The sequence below is a fragment of the Pan troglodytes genome, chromosome 6 (genome assembly GCF_028858775.2).
Source record: "Pan troglodytes isolate AG18354 chromosome 6, NHGRI_mPanTro3-v2.0_pri, whole genome shotgun sequence".
Taxonomy (NCBI): Eukaryota; Metazoa; Chordata; class Mammalia; order Primates; family Hominidae; genus Pan; species Pan troglodytes.
In genome coordinates, this window is record NC_072404.2 from 57,208,701 (window position 1) to 57,236,406 (window position 27,706).

Here is a 27,706-nt window from a genome sequence, read left to right on the forward strand (position 1 = left end):
CCCGCCATAGTGAGCAGATGCCCAGCAAACATCTTTCCAGGGCTACTACCAAAGGCCAGAGTTTACCTGTGTGAGAGCTTATATGAAACATGGAAGAGCTTCTACCAGTTATGCATTTTTCATGTGTAAGAAGGAAAACATAACTAGCCTGTGAATATGACTGCATGGATACATGGGCTCGGCACAAGGAGAAAGCCAGGAGTGAGTGAAAACAAAATAACATGTTGATTTAAGTGAAATAACAGGATTCCTTTGGTTATAACAATTCTGGAGGTGGTCTGTGAATGCAGAAGTTCGGGACTCCCTCCCTGCTCTAGGCTTAGGGCTAGACGCTATGTTCTGGGCTGAAGCCCCTGGGTTCTACAGAGAAGCTCGACCAGTGCATGGCCCCTGTGGCATTCTCCCAGGAGCCTGTGGGACAGCGAGACCTCAGGGGGGAAAGCACATTCTGTTTAACTTGTCCATGTCCTACAAAATGTCTTAGAAGCGATGAAGCAACAACGATGATTCTCCCTCAAAGGGAAGAAGAATCTGCCAGGTGTCACTTTGAGGAGGCAGTGGTTACAAGACAGGCTGGGCTGCAGAGCCCAAGTGGGAGGTTGCAGTGAGCCAAGACCATGCCATTGCACCCTGGCCTGGGCGACAGAGCAAGACTCCATCTTGAAAAAAAAAGAGAGAGAAAAGAAAGCCATCGAGACACCATTAGGCAATCCACTGTCATGTGAGTTTGAGAAGGAAAGTAGACAAAGGAGAAGGAAGTTTATTTAAAGAAAGGATGGTTGAAACTGCCTAAATCATGGGAAAGATTTAGACATCCAAGTGCATGAAGCTTAAAGATTCCTAAAGAGGTTAAAACCAAATATATATAATCACAATATAATCAAATAGTCAAAAGTCAAAGATTTTTTAAAAATGTTGAAGAGGCAAGAGAAAAGTGGCATGACACCAACAAGAGAATCTTCATTAAACTATCAGCAGATTTCTCAGAAGAAACTTTGCAGGTCAGGAGAGAATTGAAGAATATATTCAAAGTGCTGAAAGAAAAAAACTGCCAGCAACTAATACTATATTTGACAAAGCTATCCTTCAGAAAGAAAGAATAAATAACATGTTCCCTAGACAAAAAAAGCTGAGGGAATTCAGGAGCACTAGGTCTACTTTAAAAGAAATGCTTAACGGAGTTTTTCAAGTAAAAATGAAAGAAAGCAGCTGGGTGTGGTGGCTCATGCCTGTAATCCCAGCATTTTGGGAGGCCAAGGAGGGTGGATAACTTGAGGTCAGGAGGTCAAGACCAGCCAGGCCAACATGGCAAAAACCCACGCCTTCTAAAAATACAAAAAATTAGCCAGGAGTGGTGGCGGGTGCCTGTAATCCCAACTACTCAGGGGGCTGAGGCAGGAGAATCAATTAAACCATGAGGCGGAGGTTGCAGTGAGCCAAGATCACACCACTGCCCTCCAGCCTGGGCGACACAGCAACACTGTCTCAAAAAGAAAAAAAAAAGAATGCTAATTAATCACATGAAAGCATAGGAAAATATATAATATTCAGCAGTAAAGTTGCATATACTTGGGAGGCTGAGGCCGGAGAATTGCTTGAACCCAGGAAGTGGAGGTTTCAGTGAGCTGAGATCGCACCACTGCACTCCAGCCTGCCAAACTGCATCTCAAAAAAAAAAAAACAAAAAACAAAAAACAAACAAAACTTGAGGCCTGGTCTTGTGCTCCCCTCCCATCCCCCCTTCTGTGGGTCCAAGCTGCCTTGGCTGAGGAGGGGGCTGAGGAGGTGTGAGCCCCTGCCAGGAACCCCCTGCCCAGACCATGTACTTGGCCCACAGGCCCCTGATGTCTGCGTCCAGCGAGGCGTCTGGTGGCATCAGCATGTTTGTGTGGAGGAACGTGGAACCTTGCTCTGTGGCTGTGTTCTCCTGGTACTCTGTCCCCTTCCTGACCCCTCCCTGCAGCCGCGTGAGGCCCAGCAACCTGCCAGTCACTCAGTGGCCTCCAACCAGAGCAAAGAACCTGCCAAGTCGGCAGCTGTTGCTCACGAGTGTCCACCAGGTGGGACAGGGAGTGCTGACCCTGGGCGGCCCCCTGCAGCCACCTGCCCTGAAAGCCCAGGGCCCGGAACCCCACACACTTTGGGGGTGGTGGAACCTGGTAAAAGCCCACCTCTCACCATGGAGGAGGAGCCCTTGGCCCCTCAGGGGAGTCCCTGCTGGACAGTGAGACAGAGAATGACCACGATGATGCTTTCCTCTCCGTCATGTCTCCTGACACCCAGTTGCCTCTACCATTCAGATGATGTCAGGCCCAGTCCCTCAGTGCCCTGTGCAAGGAACAGGACTCATCTTCTGAGAAGGATGGACGCAGCCCCAACAAATGGGACAAGGACCACATCCGGTGGCCCATGAGTGGCGGTCACGATCTTCAGCAAGCGGCACCAGGCCCTGGCAGGGCGCACCAGGGTCACCCCTACCAGGATAACCGGACCATCAGCCAGATCCTGAGCGAGTGGTGGTACACCCTGGGGCCCAATGAGATGCAGAAGTACCACGACCTGGCCTTCCAGGTGAAGGTGGCCCACTTGCAACAAGGACCGAAAGAAGTCCAGCTCAGAGGCCAAGCCCACAAGCCAGGGGCTAGCAGGAGTGTACAAGGGCTCGTGGGAGCGGAGCATATCAGAGACGGGCACTGCCACTGCCCCTGGGGTGTCCTCTGAACTCCTGTCAGTTGCAGCCCAGACACTCCTGAGCTCAGATACCAAGGAGCAGCTTCTGTGGGGGCAGAACGGCTGCACACAGTCAGGGAACCTGGCTCAGCCTGGCCCAAGCCTTCTCCCACAAGGGGGTACACACAGCCTGGACAGCAGGGAAATAGACCGTCAGGCACTACAGGAACTGACACAGGTGGTGTCTGGCACTGCATCATACTCTGGCCCAAAGCCTTCTACTCAGTATGGAGCTCCAGGCCACTTTGCAGCCCCTGGTGAGGGAGGGGTGACCAGTGGGCAGCCCTGCTGCTGCCCACCTGATCTGCTCATTCCCAGCACATGGCCAGTGAGGACATAGCGAGTGACGAGGAGCACATGGTCATCCATGAGGAAGAGGGGGTGATGATGTCATTGCTGATGACGGCTTTAGCACCACTGACACTGATCTCAAGTTCAAGGAGTGGGTGACCGACTGAGAGTGGGGACAACTCTGGGGAGGAACCAGAGGGCAACAAGGGCTTTGGTGGGAAGGTATCTGCACCTGTCATTCCTTCCTCCTTTACTCCTACCGCCCCTTGCTGGATCCTGAGCCCCCAGGGTCCCCCGATCCACCTGCACTTTTTGGCAAAGTCTATGGTCCCACCCCGTCCTCCTCCTACACATACTCGGATGCTTCCTCCTCAACCTTGGCACCCACCTCCTTACTGGGCCCAGGAGCCTTCAAAGCCCAGGAGTCTGGTCAGGGCAGCAGAGCGGGCCCCCTACGGCCCCTACCCCTGGGGGTGGGGGCCCAGGGACGCCTTCCAAGGCGACCTGTTTCCTCCCAATGGATCCTGCCACCTTCTGGTGCAAGAGACCTGAAAGTGTGGGCGACCTGGAGCTACCAGGCCCCTCAGTCATCGCGGTCCCTCCCAACACTAAGGCTTTCCTAGGCAGGAGCTGGGCTGAGCCACCCGGGGGGCAGAGCCTGAAGAGGAGAAACTGACTGGGCTTTGGGGGTCGGGGCAGAGGGAACCCCACGGACATGGATCCCGCACTGGAGGACCCCACCATGCCCAAATGCAAGATGAGAAGATGCTCCATCTGCCGCCCAAGTGTGCCATGTGTGATGGGGACAGCTTCCCCTTTGCCTGTACAGGTGGAGAAGCCGAGGATGGGCTCAGGGAACTGGAGACCGAGAAGGCGCTCTCCTCTTTACTGCACGCGCCCTGGACCAGTGCCGGCCCTGATCATGCAGCTCTTCCAGGCCCACTGCTTCTTCCTGTCCACTAGGCCACAGCCGCCCTCCAGGCCCACTATACACACATCTTCCCCTCCAAGGTTTGTTCTGCCCCTGCCCTGATTCCCAGCCCTGTGGGGGTCCTGACCCCACCTCACCTGGCTCAGACTCTGAAGCTGCCCTACCACTGCCTCTGCCCGAGAGTCACATGAGGCTGAGAGTAGGGTCAGGGGCAGCAGTGGTGCCAGTTGGGGGGCAGTCCAGTGGGAGGAGCCTCAGCCTCACGGGCTGCTCCGTGGGACTGATGACTGCATGATCTTCTGGGCACCTCATGGATCTTCCACTGCAGGTGAAACGGATGCTGGTGGTGGGTGCAGGGCTGTTGGGAGCCGCTGCATGGGTCCCAGAGGCTGGACTGGGGCAGGTGCCAACTGAAGCTGCTGGGGCAGCATGGGCAGGATGTTCTGCACACAAACCTTGAAGAAGAAGATGTGTGCATAGCGGGTCCACTGCTGCTGCCCCTGCCCTGACTCCCAGCCCTGCCTGACCCCACCTCACCCTGCTCAGGCTCTGGCGCAACCCTGGCTGCCCTGCCACTGCCTCTGCCCCACAGTTGGGGCCTCGACAGCCTGGCTGGAAGTGGCACCCCAGCCCTGCCTCAACACCTGGGTCCCTCCATAACTACCACAGGCAGGTGGGCAACCCCAAAGAAGATCCCAGGACTCACAGTACCCCCTGAGAACATGGACATTATGTGGGGGTAGCAATGGAGGGCAGGACGGTTATCTTCTCCCGGGTAAAGCCATTTAATCCTTTCAGTTTGGGACGGAATAAGCCCTGCTTCTCTCTCTTTTTTTTTTTTTTTTTTTTTTTTTTTTTTTTTGAGACGGAGTCTTGCTCTGTCGCCCAGGCTGGAGTGCAGTGGTGCGATTTTGACTCACTGCAACCTCTTCCTGCCGGGTTCATGCCATTCTCCTGCATCAGCCTTCTGGGTAGCTGGGATTACAGGTACACGCTAACACGTCCAGCTAATTTTTGTATTTTTAGTACAGACGGGGCTTCATCATCTTGGCCAGGCTGATTTCGATCTCCTGACATCGTGATCCGCCTGCCTCCACCTCCCAAAGTGCTGGGATTACAGGCATGAGCCACCACGCCTGGCCAAGGCCTGCTCCTCTTATATATACCCCCTACCCCTGCTGCTGTGCTGGGGGAAAGCTGGGCAGTTTCCCTCCTCCGAGCCCCTGTACATACCATGAAGTGTGGGACCTTCAGAGCTTTTCACTTTTCGGAAAATAGCTCCTGCTGGGGCTACAAGATGGAGTGTGAAGAGGGCCTTGGGCCACAGGGAGGTGCCTGTGGAATAGGGGGAGTTCATGCACCCCTTCTTTCCCCAGAGGGGCTGGACTCAGGTGAGTATGGGGGTGGGGGCTCCTGCACTTCAACACAGGCGGTGGGAGGGTTTTCTCCCCATTCCCTCTGCACTCCCAACTTGAGCTGTACTTTTTAAGAAAGTGATTCACCCTGCCCTTGCCACCTTCCCCAGAACAGAACACGTTGATCATGGGCGATATTTTTCATTGTGCCAAAAAGTTGCCATGACCATCATTAAACCTGTTTAACACCAAATAATAAGGAAAATAAAATAAAAAATTCGGGCTTGGTGCAGAAACTCACTCCAAATAAATTACCTACCAAAATATTTATATAATGGAGGAAATATTCCAAAATTCCATATTTTGGGATTTATACACAAAAGATAAAAAAAATTAGAGGCCAAGAGGCTGCCGGAAGGGAAAAACGGGGCCTGGAAAGGCCGTTGTGAGGAATGAGCTGGGCCTAAAGAGGCCACTGGCTGGCAGGAGCTGGGCCTGCCGAAGTGGCCGAAAGGCAGGAGCTTTGGACTGGGGAGGCCGCAGTGAGGTGAGAGCTAGCTGGGCATGGAGAGTCCGCTGTGAGGCCAAGGCCGGGCCCATGCAGGCCTTCGAGAGGCAGGAGGCCGGGCCTGCAAAGGCCGACTGGAGGTCAAGTTCTGGGCCTGAAGAGGCCACCAAAAGTCAAAAGCGGGGCCTGGGAAGACCGCCGAGAGCCATGAGCTGGGCTGGGCTGAAAGAGGCCACTGGGAGGCAGGAGGAGCTGGGCCTGGAGAGGCTGACTCGAGGAAGTTTTGCACCTGGAGAGGCCGCCGAGAGGACGGAGCTGGGCCCGGGGAGGCCGACTTGCAGCTCTTCCAGGCCCACTTCCAGGCCGACTTGAGGACGACTTAGGCCTGCAGAGGCCGCCGGGAGGCTGGAGCTGGGCCTGGAGAGGCCGACTTCAGGACAATTTGGGCCTGCAGAGGCTGCCGGGAGGCCCAAGCTGGGCCTAGAGGAGCCCACCGACCGGAGGCCGTTTGGGGCCTGGAGACGCCGTCGGAGGGCAGGAGCTGAGCCTGGAGAGGCCACCGTGAGGCCTGAGCTGGGCCTGGGGAGCTTGGCTTCAGGAAGTTGTGGGCCTATCAGGGCCGCTGGAAGCTGGGCGGGAGCTGAGTCCAAAGACCTTGTTGGGAGGCCGGAGTCGGGCCTGGAGACGCAGCAGGGAGGAAGAGCTGGGCCCGGAGAGGACGCCGGGAGGCTGCAAGTGGGTCTGGAGAGGCCGACTTGAGGAGGCCCAGCCTCTGCCTCCCGCATGGCGGCCTCTGCAGGCCCAGCTGTTCCTCCTGGCTGCATCTCCCGGCCCAGCTCCTGCCTCCCAGCAAGCAAGCTCTTTTGGCTCAGCTCTCGCCAGCGTTTGTAGACCCCGAAGTTTCTGCAGCCAAGCTCTTCAGGCCCACATCCTGCCTCCCAGTGGCCTGTACAGTCCCAGCTCTGGCTGGAGAAGAGCGTCTGCAGGCCCTGCTCTTGCCTCCCAGGGGCGTCTCCAGGCCAAGCTCTCGCCCCACCGCGGCCTCCCGGGGCCAAGTCCCTGCCTGCCTTCCGGCAGCCTGCGTGCAGCCCTGCTCCTCCCTCACGGTGGCCTGTTGAGGCAGGGGCTCACGCTGACCTCTCTCAGTGTGGGAGGAGCTGGTATGAGGCAGGGGCTCACGCCTCTGGGCAGGGTGCCAGAGGCATGAGTTGGGCATCAACAGGCCACCGTGAGGGAGGAGCTGGGCCGCACGCGGGCTGCCAGGAGGCAGGCAGGGACTTGGCCCCAGGAGGCCGCTGTGGGGGCGAGAGCTGGGCCTGGAGAGGCCCCTGGGAGGCAAGAGCGGGGCCTGCAGAGGCTGTTCTCCAGCCAGAGCTGGGCCTGTACAGGCCACCGGGAGGCAGGAGGTGGGCCCGAAGAGCTTGGCTGGAGAAAGTTCGGGGCCTATAAAGGCGGTTGGGAGCTGGGCAGGAGCTGAGCCAAAAAAGCTTGCTTACTTGCTGGGAGGCAGGGCTGGGAGAGGCCGACTTCAAGACGACTTGGGCCTGCAGAGGTCGCCGGGAGGCCCAAGCTGGGCGTGAAGGAGCCCACCGACCGGAGACCATTTGGGGCCTGGAGACGCCATCGGAGGGCAGGAGCTGATCCTGGAGAGGCCACCGTGAGGCCTGACCTGGGCCTGGGGAGCTTGGCTTGAGGAAGCTGTGGGCTGACCAAGGCCGCCAGGAGATGGGCAGGCACTGAGTCCAAAGAGGTTGTTGGGAGGCAGGAGTAGGGCCTGGAGACGCAGCTGGGAGGAAGAGCTGGGCCTGGAGAGGACACCCGGAGGGTGCAAGTGGGTCTGGAGAGACCAACTTGAGGAGGTTCTGGGCCCGGAGAGGCCGCCGGAAGGGAAAAACGGGGCCTGGAAAGGCCGTTGTGAGGAATGAGCTGGGCCTAAAGAGGCCACTGGCCGGCAGAAGCTGGGCCTGCCGAAGTGGCCGAAAGGCAGGAGCTTTGGACTGGGGAGGCCGCAGTGAGGCGAGAGCTAGCTGGGCATGGAGAGTCCGCTGTGAGGCCAAGGCCGGGCCCATGCAGGCCTTCGAGAGGCAGGAGGCCGGGCCTGCAAAGGCCGACTGGAGGTCAAGTTCTGGGCCTGAAGAGGCCACCAAAAGTCAAAAGCGGGGCCTGGGAAGACCGCCGAGAGCCATGAGCTGGGCTGGGCCGAAAGAGGCCACTGGGAGGCAGGAGGAGCTGGGCCTGGAGAGGCTGACTCGAGGAAGTTTTGCACCTGGAGAGGCCGCCGAGAGGACGGAGCTGGGCCCGGGGAGGCCGACTTGCAGCTCTTCCAGGCCCACTTCCAGGCCGACTTGAGGACGACTTAGGCCTGCAGAGGCCGCCGGGAGGCTGGAGCTGGGCCTGGAGAGGCCGACTTCAGGACGATTTGGGCCTGCAGAGGCTGCCGGGAGGCCCAAGCTGGGCCTAGAGGAGCCCACCGACCGGAGGCCGTTTGGGGCCTGGAGACGCCGTCGGAGGGCAGGAGCTGAGCCTGGAGAGGCCACCGTGAGGCCTGAGCTGGGCCTGGGGAGCTTGGCTTCAGGAAGTTGTGGGCCTACCAGGGCTGCCGGGAGCTGGGCAGGAGCTGAGTCCAAAGAGGTTGTTGGGAGGCTGCCGTCGGCCTGGAGACGCAGCCGGGAGGAAGAGCTGGGCCTGGAGAGGACGCCGGGAGGCTGCAAGTGGGTCTGGAGAGGCCGACTTGAGGAGGTTCTGGGCCTGGAGAGGCCGCCAGAAGGGAAAAACTGGGCCTGGAAAGGCCATTGTGAGGAATGAGCCCCATGGGCCTGAAGAGGCCACTAGCAGGCGGGAGCTGGGCCTGCCGAAGCGGCCAAGAGGCAGGAGCTTTGGACTCGGGAGGCTGCAGTGAGGCGAGAGCTAGCTGGACGTGGAGAGTCCGCTGTGAGGCAGAGGCTGGGCCTCTGCAGGCCTTCGGGAGGCAGGAGGCCGGGCCTGGAGAGGCTGACTGGAGGTCAAGTTCTGGGCCTGCAGAGGCCGCCGAAAGTCAAAAGTGGGGCCTGGGAAGGCCGCCGGGAGGCATGAGCTGGGCTGGGCCGAAAGAGGCCACTGGGAGGCAGGAGGAGCTGGGCCTGGAGAGGCTGACTCGAGGAACTTTTGCACCCAGAGAGGCTGCCGAGAGGCCGGAGCTGGGCCTGGGGAGGCCGACTTGAGGACGACTTGGGCCTGCAGAGGGCGCTGGGAGGCAGGAGCTGGCCCTGGACAGGCCAACTTGACGACAGTCTGGGCCTGCAGAGGCCGCTGGGAGGAAGAGCTGGGCCTGGAGAGGCCGACTGGAGGAAGTCCAGGGCGTGGAGAGGATGCAAAGCAGCAAATGCTAGGCCTGGAAAGGCTGCCCTAAGGCACGTGCTTGGCCTATAGAGGCCACTGGGAGGCAGGAGCTGGGCCCGCAGAGGCTCCTGAGAAGGAGGAGCATTGCCCCAGGATGCCACAGTGAGGAAGAGGTGGGCCTGGAGAGCCTACTGTGAGGTAGAGGCCGGGCCTGTAGAGGCCGCCGACAGGCAGGGCCTGGGCCCGTTGAGGCCACGAGAGGCATGAGCTGGGCCTCAACAGGCCAGTGTGAGGCAGGAACTGACACTTGGGCAGGTTGCAAGAGGCATGAGTTGGGCCGAAAGAGGCCACCGTGAGGGAGGAGCTGGGCCTGTACAAGCTGCCGAAAGGCAGGAGCAGCTTTGGACTGGAGAGGCCACAGACAGGGAAGAGCTGGGCGTGGAGAGTCTGCTGTGAGGCAGAGGCTGGGCCTGTACATGCCCTCGGGAAGCAGGAGGCTGGGCCTGGAGAGGCCGACTTGAGGAAGTTTTGCTCCTGGAGAGGCCACTTAGAGGCAAGAGCTGGGTGTGAAGAGGCTGACTTGAGGTCGATTTTGGCCTGCAGAAGCCACTGGTAGCTAGGAGTTGGCCCTGGAGAGGCTGACTTGAGGACAATTTTGGCCTGTAGAGGCCACTGGGAGGGAGAGCTTGGTCTGGAGAGGCCAACTGGAGTAAGTTCAGGGCTTGGAGAGGATGCATAAAAGGAAACGCTCAGCCTGGAAAGTCTGCTGTGAGGCATTAGCTTGGCCTACACAGCACTTGTAGGCAGGAGCTGGGCCTGAAGAGGGTGACTTCAGGATGATTTTGGCCTGCAGAAGCCTTTGGGAGGAAGAGCTTGGCCTGGACCGGCTGACTGGAGGAAGTTTTGGGACTGGAGTATGCGTCAAAAAGCAAAAGTTAGGCTAGGAAAGGCCACTTCGCGGCATGATCTTGGCCTACAAAGGCAATTGTGAGGCAGGAGCTGGGCCTGTAGAGGCTGCTGAAAGGCAGGAGCTTGGCCTTAGGAGGCTATGCTCAGGCAAGTGGTGGGCCTGGAGGGTCTACTGTGTGGTAAGAGTCTGGGCCTGTGTAGGCCGACATGAGGCAGGAGCTGAGTTAGGAGAGGCCAACTTTTGGAGAATTTGGGCCTGCAGAGGCTGCCAGGAGGCAAGAGCTGTGCCTGGAGAGTCCATCTTTTAGCATGAGCTGGGCCTAAAGAGACCATTGTGAGGCAGCAGCTGCCTGGGAGGCAGGCAGATTCGTGGCCTGGGGAGGCCACCGTGAGGCAAATGCTCAGTTTTCGGAGGATGCCGTGAGGCAGGGAGAAACTTGGCTTTCGGTGGCCGCAGTGAGGGAATAGTTTGATTGCTGAGGCTGCCGGGAGGCCGAAGGTGGGCCTGGAAAGCTTTACTTTAAGAACTCTGTGGCCTACAGAGGCTGCCAAGTAGCTCAGCAGGAGTTGGGCCAAAGGAGGTTGTTGTGAGGCAGGAGACGGGCCTGTAGACGCACTGGGAGGATGAGCTCGTCCTGGAGATGCCGAGTTAAGGACATTCTGGGCCTGGATAGGCTGCAAAAGGCAAAAGCTGTGCCTGGAAAAGTCGCCATGGGGCAACTTTTAGGAAAAGCTTGGCCTAAAGAGGCCATTGCAAGGCAGGAGCTGGGCCTGTAGAGGCTGCCAAAAGGCAGGAGCTTCACCTGAGGATGCCACAGTGAGACACCATCTGGGTCTGGAGGGTCCACTGTGAGGCAGAGGCTGGCCTGTAGAGTCCGACAGTAGACAGAAGTTGGGCAAAAGGCTGATTCGAGGAAGTTTTGGGCTTCAAGAGTCAGCCAGGAGGCAGGCACTAGGCCTGGAAATGGCCCGACAGTCATGAGTTGGGCCTAAATGGGCCACTGTGAGGGAGGAGCTGTGCCTGTTGAGGCTGCTGGCAGGCAGGCAGAAACTTGGCCTGGGGCAGCTGCCATGAGGCAAGAGCTGGGCCTGGAGAAGCCCCTGGGAGGCAAGAGCAGGGCCTACAGAGGCTATTCTCAAGTCAAAGCTGGGCCTGTTCATGCCACCGGGAAGCAGAAGGTGGGCCTGGAGAGTTTGACTTGAGGAAGTTTTGGGCCTACATTGGCCGCCGTGAGCTGGACAGGAACTGGGCCAAAAAAGGCTGTTGTGAGGCAGCAGTTGGGCCTGTAGACTTAGCCAAGAGGAAGAGCTGGGCCTGGAGAAGCCCCCATGAGGCAGAAGTTGGGCCTGTAGACGCTGACAGGAGGCAGGAACTGGGCCTGGAGAGGTCAACTTGAGGAGATTTTGGGCCTTCATAGGCCACCAGAAGGCAACAGTTGGGACTAGAGAGGCTGATTTGAGGAATTTTTGGGCCTGGAGATGACGTCCTGGGACAGGAGCTGGGCCTGGAGAGGCCACCGTGAGGCATGAGCTGGATGTAGAGAGGCCAGTGTGAGGCAAGACCTGGGCCTATCTAGGCTGCTGGGAGACAGGCAGGAATCTGGCCAGGGAAGGTTGCCATGAGACAAAAGTTGGGCCTGGAAAGGCCCTTGTGAGGCATGAGCTTGGCCTAAAGAGGCCACTGGGTGGCAGGAGCTGGGTGTGTAGAAGCTGCTGAAATGTTGGGAGCTTGGCTTGGGGGGTCCACAATGAGGCAGATGCTGGGCCTGAAGAATCTGCTGTGAGGCAGATGTTGGGACTGTAGAGGCCGACGGGAGGCAGAGGCTGGGCCTGGAGAGGCCGCCAAGATGCAGGAGCTGGGCCTGGAGAGGCTGCCAAGAAGCATAAGCTGGGCCTGGTGAGGTCGACTTGAGAAAGTTCAGGGCCTGGAGAGAAGGCTGGGGGGCAGGAGCTGGGTCTAAAGAGGCCATTGTAACGGTGGAGCTGTGCCTGTGGAGGCTGTTGTGAGGCAGTAGCCTCATCTGCGGAGACTGCTGTGAGGTAGGGTATGGGCCTAAATAGGCCATTGTGAGTCATGAGCTTGGTCTGTGGAGGCTGACTGGAGAAAGTTCTGGGCCTGGAGAGGCTGCCGGGAGGTAGGAGCTGGGCCAAAAGATTTAAGCACATTACATTTATTAGGCACTTTATTTCCATTAGTATACTGTAATATATAATAAAATAATTATAGAACTCACCATAATGTAGAATCAGTGGGTGTGTTAAGCTTGTTTTCCTGCAACTGGATGGTCCCACCTGAGCGTGATGGGAGAAAGTGACAGATCAATAAGTGTTAGATTCTCATAAGGACAGCGCAACCTAGATCCCTCACATGCACGGTTCACAACAGGGTGCATTCTTCTGTGAGAATCTAATGCTGCTGCTGATCTGAGAAGGTGGAGCTCAGGCGGGAATGTGAGCAAAGGGGAGTGGCTGTAAATACAGACGAAGCTTCCCTCTCTCCCTCACTTGACACCACTCACCTCCTGCTGTGTGGCTCCTTACGGCTCCATGGCTCAGGGTTGGGGACCCCTGCTCAAGTGCATCCAAAACGACCCTTCCCACACCAGTCTTCACAGTGGTCAAGTGCAGCAACCACTTAGCTCCCAAGGTATGTGCCTCAGCTGGCATTTCGTCACAATCAACAGTAAGTGGTAGCTTGAGTCATTGTGAGGTCACTTCCTGGAAATCACCAGCATCCCATTTCCCACTGGCAAAGAGCTCAGCACTGCCCACTGGGAAACCAAACCTATGCCCAAATCCCATCTGTGTGGGTTTAGCTCCTGGGACCCTTCCTAACATATTAGTCAGAGTCCAATCAGGAAGCATAAACCGCTCAAAAGTTTAAAGTGGTAAAATTTAATACAGAGAATTATTCATTATAACAGGTGAACAGCATAATGAGAGATTGGCTAGCACAAAGTAAAGAGAACTCTAGAGAATATAGGACTAGCCCAGGCCAGGCATGGTGGCTCATGCCTGAAATTCCAGCAATTTGAGAAGCTAATGCAGGAGGATTGCTTAAGGCCAGGAGCTAGAGACCGGTCTGGACAACACAGTGAGACCCTGTCTCTATCCAAAAAAAGAAAAAAATTAGCTGGGAGTGGTGGTGCACACTTGTAGTCCCAGCTACTCGGAATGCTGAAGTTTGAGCCTGGGATGTCAAGGCTGCAGTGAGGCATGATTATGCCACTACAGTCCAGCCTGGTGACAGAGCAAGACCCTGTCTCAAAGAACAAAACAACAACAACCATTTACAGACAGAAAAGAAATAGAGCTAATAAGCTAAGGGAAGATGTTGAAATGTGACAAGTAAAGTAATATGAGGTCTTTTATCTATTTAAAATAATCAAACAAAAAATGACTTACTAAATTATAATACCCTGTGCTGGCAAAGGTGCAGTGAAATGGGCACTTTGTTATACTATGAGGGGTGTTTAAGTTGTGTATAAGCCTTCCAGGGTAAAGCTTGTCAATTTTTTAAAATAAGAGAGACAGGGTCTCACCATACTGCCATACTGCCTCCTCCAACTCTTGGCCTCAAGCAATCCTCCTGTCTTAGCCTCCCAAAGTGCTAAGATTATAGCTGGGAGGCATCCAAAACCTTGTCAATTTACATCAAGGGTAATGAGAATGTCCATTCGCCATGACTCACAGTAATCTTACTTCTGGGGAGACAATTCAATCTAAGCAAAAGGTCATCTGTACAAACAGTAAAAATCTGGGAGTAACTGAAGACAGAGTTGGTAAGTGAAATAAGAAACAGTTATAAGAAATTAAACTATGGTATCAATAGGCACCTGGTAAAAGGTCAGTTGATTTTAGCTGCTACTTTTTTGTTGTTCTGAGACAGGGTCTCACTGTGTCACCCAGGCTGGAGTGCAGAGGCCTGATCATGACTCACTGCAGTCTCAGCCTCCCTGGGCTCAAGTGGTTCTCCCAGCTTAGCCTCCCAAGTAGCTGGGACTACAGGAACATGCCACCACCCTAGGCTAATTCATGTATTTTTCTGTAGGGATGGTGACTCCCTTTGTTTCCAAGGCCTATCGCAAACTCTTGGCCTCAAGCCATCCTCCTGCCTCAGCCTCCCAAAGTGTTGTGATTACCAGTGTGAGCCACCACACCTGGCCAGCTGCTACTTTTATCAATATTATTTCCAGTCAATTAAAATTTATTATTTTCAAGGCTATGCAACAGTATGTATCCTACAGCGTAAAAACATATACAGTCGTCCCTCAGTATACAGAATTAGTTCCAGCCCCCCATCGCTGCATATACCCAAATCCATGCTTACTCACATTTTGCTGTCACCCCTCTGGAATCCACGTATAGGAAAATTCCAAATATTAGTTGGGCATAGTGGCAAGCACCTGTAGTCTCAGCCACGTGGGAGGTTGAGATGGGAGGATCGCTTCAGCCTGGAAGGTTGAGGCTGCAGTCAGCTGTGATAGCACTACTACACTCCAGCCTTGGACAACAGAGGGAGACCCTGTCTCAGAAAAAAAACAAAATAAAACAGGTTAGAAATTGTAATGAGGTCTGTTGGGCAAAATTCCATATAAGAAAAGTATAAATTAATAAAGCAAATGGTGATAAATTAGTACGATTGACTTTTTGGAGTTTCTGACAATAAAAGTAAGGAAAATGCAAAACACAAAGACAGTAAAAAGAGAAATTAGGAAAGCATTCTACAAGTTTAATAGGAAGACACTGGCCATGTTCGTGCAGCGGCAGTATGTCATGATATGACATACCTTGGAGAGAAGTTAACAGATGAGGAAGTTGATAAAAATGACCAGAGAAGCAAAATACTGGTAGCGACACTCAAGTAAACCATGAAATTTCCATAACTTATGTCAGCAAAGTGGGAATATTGTACAGTGTGTGTTGAAGTTCCTATACAACATTGTTTATCTGCCTTTTGTTTGTTTGTAAGGAATGTATATACTAAAAGTTCTTCTTACTGTCAAAAGAATATGTGTGAATAAGTCATTTTAACTTATTCTTCTGTTTTTCTTTTATCTTCCTGCCATCATCCCACAGCCTTACTTTAGAAATTTTTTTTTTAGAAAATTGAACAAGTGCTCCTTGTGGTGGCACATACCTCTAGGATGGGAGGCAGGGGTGGAAGGGTCACTTGAGGCCATGAGTTTGACACCAGCCTGGCTAACAAAGTGAGACCCCATGTCTACAAAACAATTTAAAAATTAGCCAAGTATCGTCATGTATACCTACAGTCCCAGCTACTCAGGAGGCTCAGGTAGGAGGATCCTTAGCCCAGGAGTTCAAGGCTGCAGTGAGCTGTGATAGCACTACTGTACTCAAGCCTGGGTGACAGGGTGAGACCCCATCTCCTAAAATAAAAAACAAAGAAAAAAATAGTTCAAGTAGCAAGTTGTATGTGGCTTACTCTGAATATTTCTAAACTAGAAATTCTCAATCTTTTGGGGTCTAACATCCTTTTACATTTTTTAACTTTATTGAAGATCTCTAAGACTATTTCTTTCTGTAAATAATTATATTAAAACTAGAAAATAAGACAAAATTTTAAAAATATTATTCATCACATATTAATAAAGCCATTACATGTTAATATAATACAAGATTTTAAAAATATTTAATATTCATTACATATTAATAATGAAACCATTACATGTTGATATAATACTTTTTTTTTCTTTGATACAAAGTCTTGTTCTTTCTCCCAGGCTGGAGTGAAGTGGCGCAATCTCAGCTCATTGCAACCTCCGCCCCGCAGAGGATCAAGTGATTCTCCTACCTCAGCCTCCCAAGTAGCTGGGATTACAGGCACCCACTACCATGTCCGGCTAATTATTGTATTTTCTTAGTAGAGAAGGAGTTTTCTTAGTAGAGAATGCTGGTCTTGAACTTTTGACCTCAGGTGATCCACCCGCCTGGGTCTCCCTAAGTGCTGGGATTACAGGTGTGAGCCACCGTGCCCACCCCGATTAATATATGTTTTAAAACACTGATTAGTCAGGCAACAACACCGGGCAGGGGTCTCCTCATTCCCAGTGACGCAAACCCCACTGCACGGCTGAGGGGTTGCAAGGGCTGCAGAACCAAAAGGCTCTGACTTGAGATTTCATTATTTTACTTGTATTTTTATTTGTATTGTGAGACAGGTCCTGCTCTGTCACCCAGACTGGAGTGCAACTGTGCACTTACAGCTCACTGCAGCCTCGACCTCGGGCTCAAGCCATCTTCCTGCCTCAGCTCCCCAGTAGCTGGTAGTACAGTTGAGTGCCACCATGCCTGGTTATTTTTTAAATTTTTTTGTAGAGTGAGGGGTCTTGCTATGTTGCCCAAGCTGGCCTCAAACTCCTGACCTCAAGAGATCTGCCCACTTCAGCCTCCTGAGTAGCTGAAACTACAAGTACACATCACCATGCCTAGCTACATTTACTTAATTTTGAAAAATATTTTTGTAAAGAGCAGATCTAGCTGTGTTGTCCAGGCTGGTCTTGAACACCTGCCCTTAAAAGATATTCCCACCTTTGGTTACCAAACAGCTGGGACTACAGGCATGAGCCACTGGAATGAGCCTGAAGAGATTGCTTTAATCTAGCATCCCATACTTGGTAGGATTGGGAAAGGCAGTAGTGTTTTTTAAAATTAATAATTTCAGTAACAGTCAAATTCAACCTTGACCCCTGCCTTCTCTCATACCCCATATCCAGTCTGTCAGGAAATCCTGTTGACTGTCTTCGACATGTACTAAAGATCCCCACCCAGTAACTCCCTGGCCTCCTCCCCTACTTCTCCCCTCTGGCCATCTCTCAACACCACCATGGCCCTGGTCAGGACCACCATCATCTCCCGCCTGGATGTTGCCAAAGCTTGGCCCCCATGCTTCTACCCACATCTTCCCACAGTCTTTCTCAACTCAGCAGCCAGAGAATGCTTTTAAATCGGGAGACAGATCATGTCGCTTCTCTGCTCAGAACCTTCCTGCAGTTCCCATCTGAGTCAGAGTAAAAGCCAAAGCCCCAGCAATAACCTCCCAGGGCTTATGTGATCTGTACTGATCCCCACCCAGCAACTCCCTGGCCCCCTCCCCTAATTCTCTCCTCTCCGTCTGCTCCATGGGCCTCCTTCCAGAGCCTCAGACACACCTCAGACACTTTATTCTATTGTTTCTACCTGCGATCCTCTTCCCTCAGCACCTTGGCCAGCTCCTTCCCCTCCTTCAAGTCTTTACTCAATTTTCACTTAGGAGGCCACCCCTGACCATTCTATTTAACATTGCCATCTGTCCCCATGCCCACCATGCTCATTTCTTCTTTCTTTACTTTCTTCTTTCTTTTTTCAAGATCTCACTGTCACCAAGGCTGGAGTGCAGTGGGCAATCACAGCTCACTGCAACCTCAAATTTCCAGGCTCAAGCGATCCTCCCACCTCAGCCTCCCAAGTAGCTGGGACTCCAGGTTCATGCCATCATGCCTGGCTAAATTTTTTAGTATTTTATTTTATTTTGTGACAGAGTTTCACTCTTCTTGCCCAGGCTGTAGTGTAATGGTGCGATCCCGGCTCACTGCAACCTCCACCTCCCAGATTCAAGTGATTCTCCTGCCTCAGCCTTCCAAGTAGCTGGGATTACAGGTGCATGCCACCACGCCCAGCTAATTTTTGTATTTTTAGTAGAGCCGGGGTTTCGCAATGTTGGCCATGCTGGTCTCGAACTCCTGACCTCAGGTAATCTGCCCACTTCGGCCTCCCAAAGTGCTGGAATTACAGGCGTGAGCCACCACACCTGGCCAATTTTTTCATTTTTTGTAGAGACAAGGTCTTACTATGTTGCCCAGACTGGTCTTGAACTCCTGGCCTCAAGTGATCCTCCTGCCTAAATTCCTAAAGTGCTGGGACTACCGGCATGAGCCATCATGCCTGGCTTCATGTTCATTTCTTCTTGCTCCTGCTGCAACATAGTTTGCAGTTTCCTACATTTAGTGGCTTAAAACACCACAAATCTACCATCTTACAGTTCTAGGGGCCAGAAACCCAAACTAGGTCTATTAAGGCTAAAGTCAAGGTGTCAGCAGGGCTGCATTCCTTCTGGAGACTCTAAAGTGTTCCCTTGGCTTTTCCAGCTTCTAGAAGCCACCCCCATTCCTTGGATCATGGCCCCTGACTCCATCTTCAAAGCCAGAAGTGAAGCATCTTCAAATCTCCCTCTCTTACTTCTGCTTTCATCACCACATCTCCTGCTCCAATTCTGAATCTCCTACTCTCTTTCTTTTATAAAGACCCTTGTGACTGCTGAGCATGGTGGCTCCCACCCAGAAGCCCAACACTTTGGGAGGTCAAGGCAGGAGGAACACTTGAGGCCCGAAGTTTGAAACTAGCATGAACAACATAGTGAGACCCCCACCTCTAGAAAAAAATAAAAATAAATATTAGCCCGACATGGGGGTATGCGCCTGTAGTCCCAGCTACTTGAGAGGATGAGGTGAGACAATCGATTTAGCCCAGGAGTTTGAGATCAGCCTGGACCACATAACTAAATCTCATCTCTACAAGGACGAGGTGGGAGGATCACTTGAGCCCAGGAATTTGTGGCCAGCCTGGGCAACAAAAGAAGACCCCATCTGGCCAACATGGTGAAACTCCGACTCTACAAAAATGAGCCGGCACAGGTGACATGTGTAGTCCTAGCTACTTGGGAGGTTGAGATGGGAGGATCACTTGATCTCAGAAGGCCAAAGCTATAGTGAGCTATGATACCATCACTGCACTCCAGCCTGGATGACACAGGGAGATTCTGTCTCAAAAAAAAGAAAAGAAATATATATTTCATCTCTGTCCCTGGTTCCTGGCACAGAGCTTCTAAAGCTCTTACGAAGACCTCAGTGATAGATGTGACAGGAACATCTTTTGTTTTAATATTTGGTCTTGGTCCCAGGTTTCTAACACAAGAGCCTCTAAGAACTTTGGGATCTCCAGCATGGTAAGAATGCATTTGGGGATGTTGTTGAGATGACTGGGTGACTGCAAGCTCCTAGATTTCTTCAGGAGGAGGGCTGATTGCCAATGGAAGCATCCACATGATTAGACGCTTGGAACTTTCAGCCTCATGCACTGAACTCCAGGAGGAAGAGGGGCTGGAGACTGCCTTAATCACCAATGGCCAAAGATTTTATCAATCATGCTTGCATAATAAAGCCTCCATAAACACCCTGAACAGGGTTTGCGGAGCTTCCGGGGTTGCTGAACACAGGAGATGCTGGGAGGGTGGCATGTTCAACAGAGGGCATGGGAGCTCTGTGCCCCTCCTAACTTACCTTGCCTTGGGCATCTTTCTTTTTTTTGAGATAGGGTCTGGCTCTTTTGTCCAAGCTAGAGTGGAGTGGCACAATCTCAGCTCACTGTAACCTAAGCCTCCCCAGTCCCCAGCTCAAGGTGTCCTCTCACCTCAGCATCCCTAGTAGTTGGAACTCTAGGTGCACACCACCACACCCGGTTATTATTTTTTAAAATTTTTTGTAGAGACAGGTTTTCACCATGTTGCCGAGGCTGGTCTCAAACTCCTCAGTTTAAGCGATGCTCCCACTTGGCCTCCCAAAGTTCTGAGATTACAGGCATGAGCCACTGCATCCAGCATGTACATCTCTTTCATTGGCTGTTTCTGAAATGTATCCTTTGCAATGAACCAGTAATAGGAAATGAACTGGCCAGACGCGGTGGCTCACATCTGTAATCCTAGCACTTTAAGAGGCAGAGGTGGAAGGATCACTTGAGACCAGGAATTTGTGGCCAGCCTGGGCAACACAACAAGACCCCATCTATACAAAAAATAAATTAGCCAGATGTGGTGGTGCAGGCATGTAGTCTCAGCTACTAGGGAGGATGAGGTGGGAGAACCACTGGAGCCCAGGCAGTCAAGGCTGCAGTGAGCTATGACTGCACCATTGCACACCAGCCTGGGCAAAAATATAAGACCCTCTCTCTCAGAAAAAAAGAAAATAAACTGTTTTTCTGAGTTCTGTAAACTGTTCTAGCAAATAATTAAACCCAAGAATAGAGTTATGGGAACCCCCAATTTGTAACAGGTTGGTCAAAAGTACAGGTGACAACCTAGGACTTGCCATTGGCATCTGAAGTGAGGATGGTCTCGTGGGACTGAGCCCCTAACTTGTGGGGTCTGTGCTAACTCCAGGCAGTGTCAGAATAAAATCATGGGATACCCAGTTAATATTCAGAGCACTGGAGAATTTGGTGTAAAACTCCATACATACATTCAGTCGGAAGTGTGTGAGCAGAGACAAACACGGGCTTTTCTTTCACCTGTCTACCTGCTTAACTGCATAGGAGAGGCAATACGTGGTGCTCATGAACAAAGCAAGCATTAAAGTCAGACCAGACCCAACATTCGACTCAGTCTTAATATCCAGGTGAGCTTGGGCACATCACTCATTATTGCTAAGTCTTCATCACTTCATTCGTAAAATGGGGATAACTGTGGCACCTACCTGTGATTCTGTGAGAATTAACGAAATATTATGCTTGGTGTTATTGTGATCATTATACCTATTCCAAACTATTTGACAAGGACAGTGATGGATGACAACATCAAAAAATTAGAAACTGTAGTGAGATCTCTCAGGCAAAATTCCATACAAGCAAATTACTGTCTCCACAAAGCATTCCTGCCACACTTAATTCACCATTCCCTGAACAAAATGTGCCATCTTCATTGTCCAGGTCTGTGCAGTGCTGGTTTCCCTGCCTGGGCAGCTCACTCCATCCCATTCCGGCCCATTCCCCATCCCTCCACCTCCCCCTTCCCTCCCCACTCTCATACAACTCTTCCTCATCTTTCAGGACTTGGCTTCAATGTCACCTTAACTGGAAACTTCTCTCAGCCTCTGGAAGAGCTTCCCATTGCACTTGATGCATGCACTATTATTTGATCATTTTTGAGTTACAGTCCAAGTCTTTTTGTACCTGAATAACATGTTACCCAGTCAGTCTCTTTTCCTGGATTCAGAAGTCTTTCATGGTAGATTCAGCTGGAAGTGATAAACACATTCTTCCGAAATAAAGGGATGACACAAAGAGACATAAGTTCTTAAACGTCTTAAATGGTATGTGAAAATTAAACAAAATTCAAAGACTTGTGGGAACACTTAGAAGGAAAGTTACTGGGAATGTCATAAAGGGTTAATCTGTATTTTATTTTTTGAGACATTATTTTTATTTGATTTTTTATTTTCTGTCACCTAGGCTGGAGTGCAGTGGTGCAATCAGGGCTCACTGCAGCCTCAACCACCTGGGCTCAAGTAATCTCACTTAATTTTTATTTGGTTTAAGAAACAGTCTTGGTTGAGGGTGGTGGCTTATGCCTGTAATCTCAGCACTTTGGGAGGCTGAGAGAGGTATATTACTTGAGGCCAGGAGTTTGAGATCAGTCTGGGCAATATATTAAGACCTTGTCTCTACTAAAAAACAGAGTGAATGTGCGGAAGACAATTTTTCCACAGACTGGGAGTGGAGGGAATAATTTCAGGATGATTCAAGTGCATTACAAATATTGTGCACTTTATTTCCATTACTATTACATTGTACTATATAATGAAGTAATTCTACAACTCACTATAATGTAGAATCAGTGGGATCTCTGAGCTTGTTTTCCTGCAACTAGACTGTCCATCTGGGGTGATGGGAGACAGTGACAGAACATCAGGCATGAGATTCTCGTAAGGAGTGCACAACCTAGATCCCTCGCATGCTCACTTCACAACAGGGTTCATGCTCCTATGAGAATCTAATGCTGCTGCTGATCTGACAGGACATGGAGCTCAGGTGGTCATGCAAGCGATGGGAGGGGCTAGAAATACAGATGAAGTTTCCCTTCACTCGCCTGCTGCTCACCTCTGGCTCTGTGGCCCTGTGTTTGGAGACTGCTGCTCAAGTGCATTCGAAAGGATCCATCCCATGCCATTCTTCAGTCATCTTTACTGCTGCAGTGGTCAACTGTAGCACCCCTAAGCTTGCAGGGCATATGCTTCACCTGGTATTTCTTTTTTTTTTTTTTTTTGAGATGGAGTCTCACTCTGTCGCTCAGGCTGGAGTGCAGTGGCACGATCTCGGCTCACTGCAAGCTCCGCCTCCCAGGTTCCCGCCATTCTCCTGCCTCAGCCTCCCAAGTAGCTGGGACTATAGGTGCCTGCCACCACGCCCGGCTAATTTTTTGTATTTTTAGTAGAGACGGGGTTTCACCGTGTTAGCCAGGATGGTCTTGATCTTCTGACCTTGTGATCCACTTGCCTTGGCCTCCCAAAGTGCTGGGATTACAGGGGTGAGCCGCCGCACCCGGCCTTCACCTGGTATTTCATCACAATCAACAGTAAGTGGTAGCTTGAGTCATTGTGAGGTCACTTCCTGGAAATCACCAGCATCCCATATCCCATTAGCAAGGAGCTCAGCACTGCTCCTTGGATAACCAAACCTATTCCCAAATCCCATCTATGTGGGTCTATCTCCTGGTACACTTCCTACCATCAATTCTGTATTTGTAGGAGTCCAATCAGGAGACACAAACCACTCAAAAGTTTAAACTAGAATGAGCAAGGTGGCTCACACCTGTAATCCCAGGTTTGGGAGGCCAAGGTGGGTGAATTGCTTTGAGCTCAGGAGTTTGAGACTAGTCTGGGAAACATGGTGAAACCCCATCTCTACAAAAAACACAAAAATTAACTCGGTGTGGCGGCACTTACCTGTAATCCTAGCTACTCGGGAGGCTAAGTCAGGAGAATTGCTTGAGCCTGGCAGGTGGAGGCTGCAGTGAGCAGAAGTTGTGCCACTGTACTCCAGCCTGAGTGACAGCGTGAGACCTGGTATCAAAAAGAAAAAAATATATATATGTAAATTTAATATAGAAAGTATTAATTTTGGCCAGGCACCATGGCTCATGCCTGTAATCCCAGCACTTTGGGAGGCCAAGGCAGGCAGATCACCTGAGGTCAGGAGTTCAAGACCAGCCTGACCAACATGGAGAAACCCCATCTCTACTAAAAATACAAAATTAGCTGGGCATGGTGGCACATGCCTGTAATCCCAGCTACTCAGGAGGCTGAGGCAGGAGAATCATTTGAACCCAGCAGGCGGAGGTTGCAGTTAGCCAAGATAGTGCCACTGCACTCCAGCCTGGGCAATCCAGCCTGGGCAACAAGAGTGAAACTCCATCTCAAAAAAAAAAGTATTAATTTTAGCAGAGGATCAGCATAATGAGGGACACACTAGCACAAAGTAAAGACAACTCTAGAGAATACAGAACTAGCAGAGGCCAGGCACTGTGGCTCATGCCTGTAATCCCAGCAATTTGGGAAGCCTAGGCAGGAGGATCACTTGAGGCCAGGAGTTGGAGACCATCCGTGCAACATAGTGAGACTATATGTCTACCAAAAAAAGGAAAAATATTAGCTAGGTGTGGTGGTGGTGCACACCTGTAATTCCAGCTACTTGGGAGTCTGGGGTGGGAGGATCCCTTGAGGCTGGGAAGTCTACACTACAGTGATCCAAGATCATGCCACTGCACTCCAGCCTGGGCGACAGAGTGAGACCCTGTCTTAGAAAGAAAAAGAAAAGAAAGTGTTAATCCCCCTAAGGGAATCTCTTCTTCTCCTGCCCTCTCTGGAACCTCACTTGTCAGTTCTTCCTCCCACTTTCCTGTATCTTTAACCTATCCCCCACTTTTGGCACCTTCCCACCATCATTTAAATTACTCAAACTTCTTGTTTTAAAAACCTCTCCCTCAACTCAGTGAGAGGTCTCCTGCACACCCATTGAGCCATCTGCTCTCCCTGGTTCCTTCTCTACAGAAGCCTGAGCCATGTCTCTAATCCATGAATCTCATCATGTTACTCCCCCATTTACATCACTTCTCCTTGCCTCGGGGATTAAGTCCAAACTCCTTAACAGCCCCTGCTCTGCCCTGCCTTGCAAGGCAGCCTCACTGCTTGCCCCTCTCCATTTCACCTGCTATGGAGTCCAACTGAGCCTCATCTGCCCCCTGAATGCACACTCTTTCTCCTCTGGGAGTCTCTGAAGTGGGTGATATCCTCTGCTTATAATACGCTTCCCCTTAAACCTCTACTCTCTTCCTAGCTAGCTTCGACTCCTCTGTCACTTGTCCGCTTTGGCATCACCTCCTCATGGAAGACTTCCTTGACTCCCCAGATTCTCAGGAGCATGGCAGGTGAGATGCTCCTCCCATGAATGGATGGAGATTAGGGAGTGTGTGTTATTCATGCTTAATTCACCAGCGCTTAGCTCAGTACCTGGCACAAGTTACTGTGGTGGCCAAAGTAATAACCCCCCACCCTGCCAACTAATTGCTCATGTCCTATGTTACACAGCACAATTACATAGGAAGGGAGAATTAAGAGTGCAGATAAAATTAATGTTGCTCATCAGCTGACCTTAAAACAAGATTATCCTGGAGTATCTAGGAGAGCCCATTTAATTACAAGCATTCTTTAAAAGGGGAAGAGGGAGGCAGAAGGTTAAGAACCAGAGACAGTGGGCACAATGACTCATGCCTGTAATACCAATACTTTGGGAGGCCAAGTCAGGAAAATCCCTTGAGTGCAGGAGTTCAAGGTCAGCCATGGCAACATAGTGCGGCCCCATCTCTACAAAAAAATAAAAACAAAATTCACTGAGTGTCATAGTGCTTACCAGCTACTGGGAAGGCTGACGTGGTAGGATTGCTTGAGCCTGGGAGTTTGAGGCTACAATGAGCCATGATTGGACCACTGAACTCCATCCTGAGTGACAGGGCAAGGTCCTGTTTCTAAAGAAAAAAAGGACATTGGAATCAGGGTCCCCTCCATCCTAAGGTGGCTACAAGGCATCTCTCTCTGCAAATGAGTAAACATCATCCTCCAACTCCTCACAGAGTGAAGCAGCAGGAAAACTCCCTCACCTCATTTCTGTGCTGCTTGGGAGGCCTGGACACCCATAACCAGCACCTTGCTGATGAAGCAATTAGAAAATGGCTCCAGTTGAGCTAAGGAGAATTTGGATCCTTCTTTTGGTTCTCAATAGGCAGGGTAGGGGCAAGGCATGGTGGCTTATACCTGTAATCCTTGCACTGTAGGGGGCCAAGGTGAGAGGACTACTTGAGGCCAGGAGCTCAAGACCAGCCTGGGCAACATAGCAAGACCTGGGTGGCATACACCTGTGGTCCCTACTTCTTGGTAGGATGAGGTGGGAGGATTGATCACTTGATCCCAGGAGTTTCAGGCTGCAGTGAGCCATGATCACACCACTGCACTTCAGCCTGGGTGACAGAGCCAGACCATGTCTCAAAAAGTAAAAAAAAAAAAAAGAGAGAGAGGGACAGAGACTATAGGCAGGTACCCCCACATTTGGCTAATTTTTAAATATTCTGTAGAGACAAGGTCTTGCTAGGTTGCCCAGGCTGGTCTAAAACTCCTGGCATCAGGCTGGGCATGGTGGCTCATGCTTGTTATCCCAGCACTTTGGGAGGTGATTTGACTTCAGGCAAATCACCTGAAGTCAGGAGTTCGAGACCAGCCTGGCCGACATGGTGAAACTCTGACTCTACTAAAAATATAAAAATAAGCCAGGCAGTAGTGGCATGTACCTGTAGTCTCAGCTACTCAGGAGGCTGAGGCAGAGGTTGCAGTGGGCCAAGATCGCACCACTGCACTCCACCCTGGGCAACAGAGTGAGACTCTGTCTTAAAAACAAAACAAAACAAAACAAAAAAAACTCCTGGCATCAAGACATCTTCCTGTCTTAGCTTCCCAGTGCCCTGGGATTATATTGTTTCCTATAATTGAAGACACTTGTTCTTATACTGCTTTAAGGTATAAAGAAAAAAAAAACCATAATGACAAATGTTGGTGAAGGCTGGGCATGGTGGCTCAGCCTGTAATTCCAGAACTTTGGGAGGCTGAGGTGGGCAGATCACTTGAGGCCAGGAGTATGAGACCAGCCTGGGCAACATGGTAAAATCCCATCTATAAAAATTAGCCAAGCATGGTGGCATACACCTGTAATTTTCAGCTACTCAGGAGGCTGAGATGAGAGAATCACTTGTGCCTGGGAGGTCAAGGCTGCAATGAACTGTGATGGCATCACTGTGCTGCAGCCTGAGAGACAGAGCAAGCCCCTATCTAGACAAAAAAAATGTCAGTGAAGATGTGGAGGAGTTGGAACCCACATACATTACTGGTGGGAACATTAAATCGTGTAAACACTTTGTTTGGGTAGTTCTGTTCTTTTTATTTTAATTGGATTTTTTTTTTTTTTAAATCAAGACAGGGTTTCACTATTTTGCCCAGGCTGGTCTTGAATTCACGGGCTCAATTCTTCCCAACTGAGCCTCCTGAGTAGCTGGGATTATAGGTGTGAGCCATTGCACCCAACTAGTGTAGCCACTTTAGAAAACAGTGTGGCAGTTTCTCAAAAGCCTAAATGTACAGTCATCATATAATGCGACAATTTCACTCCTAGGCATATATCCCAGAGAAATAAAAATATATGTCCACACAAAAACTTGTACAACAGTCTTCATAGCAGCATTATTCATAATGGCCAATACATGGTAACAACCCAAATGTCCACCAACTGATGAACAGATAAACAAAACGCAGTGTGTCTCTACCATGGAATATTGCCATAGAAGGAATGAAATATTGATACACACTATGACATAAAGGCACTTTGAAAACACTGTGCTAAGAGGGAAAAAAAGCCATAAAAGACCACATATTGTACAATTCTATTTGTCCAGATTAGGCAAATATATAGTGACGAAAAATCAATCAATGGCTGCCTAAGGCTGGGGGCCAAGGCAGGTTGGGGGAGTAGGAGGTAGTGGCTAAGGGGTATGGATATGGATTTCTCTACAGGGTAATGAAAGGTTCTAAAAGTGACTGTGGTGATCGATGCACAGCTCTGTGAATATTCTAAAACCTACTGAATTGCAGATTTCAATAAATAAAGTGAATGGTATGTGAATCATATTTTAATAAAGCTATTATTTAAAATAATAATAATGGGGGGCTGGGCACAGGTGGTCATGCCTGCCTGTAATCCCAGCACTTTGGGAGGCTGAGGCAGGAGGATCACTTGAAGTCAGGAGTTTTGAGCCCAGTCTGAGCAACCTGGCAAGATCCTGTCTCTATGATAAAAAATGAAAAAATTAGCTGGACATGGTGGCACACGTCTGTAGTCCCAGCTACTTGGGAGACTGAAGTGGGAGAACCGCTTGAGCTCAGGAGTTTGAGGCTCAGTGAACCATGATTGTGTCACTGTACTGCAGCCTGAGCAACAGAGCAAGACCCTGTCTCTGAAAAGGAAAGAAAACAAATGCAAGTTTTTATCACTTTGTGAGTGTAGCCAAGTTGGAGGAGAAATAGACAATAATAAAAGAGCACTGAATAACGAGGGTGAGTGGCTGATTAGGCTCAGTTGCTAGCTAAGTGGCTTCTAAAAAATTCATTAGTAAAGTTATAGCTCTGGGGACAGTCATGTAGTCAAAGAATGAATGCTAAATTCATTACAAAGGCCCGTGGTCTTTCTTTACATGCCTTCTAGTGAAAAATTCCTAAGTGCCTAAATAGCAAATCTGCA

The 27,706-nt window shown here is 51.0% G+C and overlaps 3 protein-coding genes and 3 pseudogenes across 3 annotated transcripts; 1 reads left to right on the plus strand and 5 right to left on the minus strand.

Annotated features, from left to right (window-relative positions):
• Positions 1-1,764: 1,764 nt before the first annotated feature.
• LOC129144474 (protein capicua homolog) lies at positions 1,765-3,697 on the plus strand (annotated as a pseudogene).
• A 1,917-nt stretch (positions 3,698-5,614) lies between these two features.
• On the minus strand, positions 5,615-6,861 carry LOC107972949 (putative uncharacterized protein FLJ44672; annotated as a pseudogene).
• Positions 6,862-6,970: 109 nt separating this feature from the next.
• LOC134810535 (putative uncharacterized protein FLJ46235) lies at positions 6,971-7,884 on the minus strand. The gene has a single exon (XM_063815377.1). The coding sequence runs from the start codon at positions 7,882-7,884 to the stop codon at positions 6,991-6,993; it is 894 nt and encodes a 297-aa protein (XP_063671447.1). The 3' UTR covers positions 6,971-6,990.
• Positions 7,885-8,386: 502 nt separating this feature from the next.
• On the minus strand, positions 8,387-10,755 carry LOC134810610 (putative uncharacterized protein FLJ44672; annotated as a pseudogene).
• Positions 10,756-10,969: 214 nt separating this feature from the next.
• Positions 10,970-11,556, minus strand: LOC107975801 (putative uncharacterized protein FLJ46235). Its single transcript, XM_024357837.3, has one exon. The coding sequence runs from the start codon at positions 11,456-11,458 to the stop codon at positions 10,970-10,972; it is 489 nt and encodes a 162-aa protein (XP_024213605.1). The 5' UTR covers positions 11,459-11,556.
• LOC112209761 (putative uncharacterized protein FLJ92257) lies at positions 11,528-22,664 on the minus strand. The gene is made up of 6 exons (XM_063815378.1): positions 21,971-22,664; positions 21,044-21,128; positions 15,310-15,432; positions 14,377-14,567; positions 12,277-12,334; positions 11,528-12,184 (listed from the first exon to the last, which is right to left on the minus strand). Exons 5-6 carry the CDS (start codon positions 12,277-12,279, stop codon positions 11,612-11,614), a joined length of 576 nt encoding a protein of 191 aa, XP_063671448.1. The 5' UTR covers positions 12,280-12,334; positions 14,377-14,567; positions 15,310-15,432; positions 21,044-21,128; positions 21,971-22,664; the 3' UTR covers positions 11,528-11,611.
• Between the last annotated feature and the right edge of the window lie 5,042 nt (positions 22,665-27,706).